Source organism: Mastomys coucha, unplaced genomic scaffold, assembly GCF_008632895.1.
Source record: "Mastomys coucha isolate ucsf_1 unplaced genomic scaffold, UCSF_Mcou_1 pScaffold18, whole genome shotgun sequence".
NCBI lineage: Eukaryota > Metazoa > Chordata > Mammalia > Rodentia > Muridae > Mastomys > Mastomys coucha.
In genome coordinates, this window is record NW_022196900.1 from 67,848,837 (window position 1) to 67,854,073 (window position 5,237).

General features: G+C 35.2%; 1 protein-coding gene across 4 annotated transcripts in view; it reads left to right on the forward strand.

The window, feature by feature from the left end:
- The window catches only part of Tut4 (terminal uridylyl transferase 4), an 86,652-nt gene that overhangs the window by 61,669 nt on the left and 19,746 nt on the right, over positions 1-5,237 (forward strand). For all 4 annotated transcript variants that reach the window (XM_031378126.1, XM_031378127.1, XM_031378129.1 and 1 more), the window contains exons 17-18: positions 3,353-3,410; positions 3,504-3,607. In XM_031378126.1, coding sequence (XP_031233986.1) covers positions 3,353-3,410; positions 3,504-3,607 — 162 coding nt within the window. The remainder of the gene's footprint in view (positions 1-3,352; positions 3,411-3,503; positions 3,608-5,237) is intronic.

Below are 5,237 nucleotides of genomic sequence, written 5' to 3' on the forward strand. Positions count from 1 at the left end.
ACTCAGGACCTTCAGAAGAGCAGTCAGTGCTCTTAACCTCTGAGCCATCTCTCCAGCCCAAGATGCTTGTTTCTAAGCGTGACAATTTATATTTGATCCTGGGATCCACATGGTAGAAGAAGGGAAGTAGCTTTAGTAGGTTCTCTGACCTCCATATGTGCTGTGATGTTCCCACTTCTATAAACATTAACAACAACAACAACAACAAAAGAAAGAATAAAAGAAAGAGATAGATAGAAAATAAAGAAAGAGAAAAGACAAACTAGTTTATTTAACTTCATGTCACTCACCTTGTAAATGTGGGCCAGCATTTGTTTCTAGGGCTGTGTAGTCATGGGTTTTATGCTTTTTCTATTATATCTCACTGCCTTTTTGTAATGTTTTTCAGCCCATAATATAATTGAATATAGTATTAATCGTAATAGAACCTAACCACTACTTTCTGATATTGAAAGCTCTCTGAATATCCTTGAGGTGGAAACAGACATTTTCTCCAATGCAAGAGTCTCAGCAGTGGGGATGGGCAAACTTTCTTCTTCAGATTCCAGGCTTTGGTCATGAGAATGAGAGTGTCTAAACTCCAGTGAAGGAAGGGACTAACTGGGTGGGGAATAAGTGTTTCAGGCCGTTGTTGGAGCAATCAGAAAAGGAGTGGACCTTTGTAGAGCTCTTTGTCCAATGCATCTATTTTCTTAGATAAAACTCAGTGCTTACAATACTGCCAGTACACTAGCTATTTATTTTGATTTCATTTTTATCTATGTTGTGCTGTACTATAATCTGCTATGTTATTGCTCACTATATTATGATAGGGTATCATATCTGGTCTATAACTTCTTATCCTCCTGACTCCTAGTCCTGCGTATTCCTATAGATTAAACCCAGAACTGTGTGTATGCTAGTTGAGCATTCTGTACCTGAGCCATATTCCCAGTCCTGCTCTTGGTATTTATGTTTCAAAATTGGGTACCATTTGTAAGATTGGAAGAAGGCCAAACCTTTTTGTCATCTCTAATAGTATCAATATACTTATTGTTAAAAAATAATTGATAAAGTGGAGAGATTGCTGAGCAGTGAAAAGTGTAGCACATGCACATGCATACTCAGCATCCATACTCATATACACGTGATTAAAACATAAATCTTAAAGGAAAGAGTCCAGCAGAATAGTACAGCTGTGTTCCTGAGGCAGTTCTTACAGAAAATGGTTTTAAAATTAGTAGGCCTGGAGTGAAGATGGCAGTTATTATGTCTTGTATATCTTTTTTTTCTGACTCTAATCTTTGATAGTCATTTTAAAAACTATTATAATTATAATTGTTATAATTATTATTATGGGTGCACAGTGTCTGAGAACAAAAACTTTGGGACTAGGAAGGAGAGATTTAGATATCTTTATTAACTTTAACATTTAGACTTTAATTATATATGTGTTGGGAAGTTGAACACAATCATAAAGAATAAAATACTTTATTCTGTATGAGCTATTATTAAATCTTTAAAACTTGATCAGAGTTGAGCCGAGGGGTGGTGGCACACGCCTTTAATCCCAGCACTTGGGAGGCAGAGGCAGGCGGATTTCTGAGTTCGAGGCCAGCCTGGTCTACAGAGTGAGTTCCGGGACAGCCAGGGCTATACAGAGAAACCCTTTCTTGAAAAACCAAAAACAGAACTTTATCAGAATTGTATATTTTACACGGTAAGGAGCAGTTACCTCTCATTTAGTGTATGTGAATTAGTAAGTAATGATTCCTTTGAAATCCCCAGATTTAGCTGCATATACTCTGTCTTGTAATGAAGGGATATATGTTGAATATGTATAAAAGTGGTTTGATAATGATGTTTGGGATTGATATATTTTAATAGTCTTTAGCTTAATACAGTTAATTTATTAAACCATTATTCTGTATGTTCTATTTTGCTTTTTTATTGCAATACCAATTTTACTGTCTCTGCTTTAAAAAAAAAAAAAAAACCAAACAGTTAAATTTGCAGAGGGATGAATTTCCTAGAGTAAGTTGGTGCTGTAGTAATAGGATTATGTTTATATACTTGAGGCAGGGTACCTGCAGCACTTCCAGGGAGAGGAAAGGCAGAAGGATCTCTGAGGTTGAGGCTAGCCTGGTTTACATTAGTTTTCCAGGATAGCCAGGTTTATGTAGAGAGACCTTGTCTCAAAACCACAAAATTTAACAAAACCTACAGAGTATGTAATGATGATGAAGATGACAACAATAATGATGATGATAAAACAGCTAAAAAGAAGTGCTTATCTAGCATTAAACTGGCTTGCTGTTGAATGCTGTTTTGCTTGTTTGTTTTTTTGTTATTCGTGACAGGTTTCTCAGTAGCCCTGTCTGCTCTGGAGCTATGTAGTGGTACCAGTCTGGCCTCACATTCAGAGATCTGTCTGCCTCTGCTTCTCTGGGATTAAAGCATCCGCCACCACTGGCTGCACTACTGAATGCGTTATAACAGGTTTTATGTACTTCTCCAGCAACTTTGCAGAGCAGAGTCTTATTATCTTGGTTTTATACAGTAGCAATGTGATGCTGGGGAATTCCAAGGATCAGTCATGCAGATAGTTAATAGGTTTGTCTAAATTCAGTGCCTTTGTTCTTTATCATTGCAGTCTTCTGTTCTGTAACTTTCAGCAGACTAGCATCTTATAACTCCCACAACTACACCAGTTATGTTATATAGAGAATAACCTACAATAGCTGTCCTATTTGTTGTTGTTGTTGTTTTGTTTTGAATGATAGAGTTTATTAAATAAATAGGACCAGGACTAAAGCAGTAAAACAGTAAGTAAACTGCTGAGATGTTCTGCCTGAGATTCTCTTTCAAAGGGTCCTGCTGTTTTGATTACCCTAGCTTCTCCGGTAGTACCTGATGGATTATATGTCTGATACAACACTCTTCTTCTTCTTAATATTATTTATTTAGTTGGTTGCTTACTATATTATTCTCTTACTCCCACTTACTATATTCTTAATAAATCTACTCATTTAAAACCAAAATAATGGATATCAGATAACCTTAAATAAAAAACATATTCAGATATTGAAAATCATGTTATTCTTTTCATGCTTTTTAGATTTCACTCTCTGTGTGAATAACCTTGGGATCTTTCTGGAATATACTTATAATTACTTAGAGTGGAAAAGGGCCTGAGCTTCTGCATTTCTACCAGGCTCCAAGTTTATACTAATGATATGGGTCTTTGAACTCTTACTTAGTACACAAGTATATAGCTCAGTATGATTAGAAATTTTAAGTGCTAGTATTAAATGCTTTGGTTAAAGTAGAATTTACAGTAGGACAAATTTAATTCTTATTTATTCATTTACAGAAATTAAATTGTAAGGAAATAATTGAAAATTTGGCAAAAATTCTTAAGAGGCATCCAGGTAAAATTTTATATCTTTATTACAAAAAAAGAAGACTTTCTAGCATTGTAAAAATTATTTAGCTTTCTTAAGTTTTTGTTCCCCAACCCTCAGGTTTAAGAAACATTCTGCCTATAACTACTGCCAAAGTGCCTATTGTAAAATTTGAACACAGGAGAAGTGGACTAGAAGGTGATATCAGTTTATATAACACATTGGTAAGTTTTTCTTTTAGGCCCAGCCAGCTAAAGTTGCGCTTTTAATTTTTTACTTAAAAATTACTTTTATATTTTAAATGTATATATTTATATTAAAATATAACTATATCCTTTTCTCTCTTCTCTTTACTCCCACTCTTCCATGTACCCCTGTTCTTTCCACAAAATGGTGATATCTATTTCTTTAATCATTGTTTATGTACATGTTTATATATATGAATATTCCTAAATATATAAATCAACCTACTCAATTTATATAAAGTTACTTGTATTTATATGATTTCTGAACCTATCAGTTGATATTAGATAATCAATTTGGTGACTCTTCTCTAGGGAAGACTATTTCTCCTGTTCTTAGTATTCCTTAGTTGCCTGTGATCCTCCTCCTAGGGTTAAGGTCCCATGAAATTTTCCCCTTTTATGTTAGAGTATCTATTGATATAGTCCTTGTTTAGGTCTTATTTCGGCATCCATGTTGATGAGATTTTTATGGGTATCTCTTCCCTGTCATTTCTAAGAAATGTTCTACTCCATGGGTCCTAAAATCTTCCTGTCTCCTCTTCTGCTATGATTTCTGAGCCTTAGGTTCAGGAGATGTGTTGTAGGTAGAAGTTATGATTGGGCTTCATTCACATGGTTACTTGTTCTCTGCATTTTATTGGTTGTGTTTTATATTTATTTATTTATTTATTTATTTATGATCTCCATCTATTACAAAGATGGGGAGTAAGTCCTATCTACACCTTTTCTGGGTAGAAGGGCATTTAGAATGTACTTAGGAACTATGCTGGTTAAGTGAATGGGTTCTCCAAGATCCATGAATCACTGGCTCTGGATAGTTGGCTAAGTTTCCATTGCCGGGTATGGCTTCTTTCTTGTTGAGCTGGCCATCAGTCTGATTAGAGAAACATTGGTTACTGCAAAGGTATGCTATTGTGCCTTGATACAGTGACATGCTGGTCACTCACTATATTAGTTCATAGGCATCCATAGCCAAATAGGAATATTGCCTGCTTTCCCTCCCTTGGAAGCTTGCTTGGACCTTTTTGGTCAGAACTGGAGTGGATTTCCAGGTCCTGAGTTAGAAGAACATGGTGTCTTAAGCAGTAGGAAGTTAATGGCAACCCCAGGGAGATAACCAAGGGCAACATTAATAGCCTGTGTTTTAGATATCTCTTGGATAACCCTGACTAGCAACTCAATAGGGAGCATTTAAACATATATGTATTATATGCAATTTTAGGAAGATAGATAATGCTTCCTATGACTTTTTCATACATCCTTATTTTTAGCTTATTCTTCTTTCTCCTTTTTCTGAACTATTTTCCCTCCCATTCTGTAATTAAAATTACTACTCCCATTTTTAAAAAATCACTTGTACTCTGCTTTTTCTCTCTGCTACTCTCTTCTCCCCATGGTCCCTTTTTACATTCCTAACTTCTGGAGTTACCCCAGATTATATGTTCACATCTGAAGATTTGAGCCTAAGAAACTTCACATGAGTGGGAACATGCAATGTTTGTTTTTCTAGATCTGGGTTATTTTACTCACAGTGATTTTTTTTCCCCCCTAGTTTTATCCATTTCCCTGCATATTTCATGATTTCATTTTTCCTTTTTTTTTTTTTTTT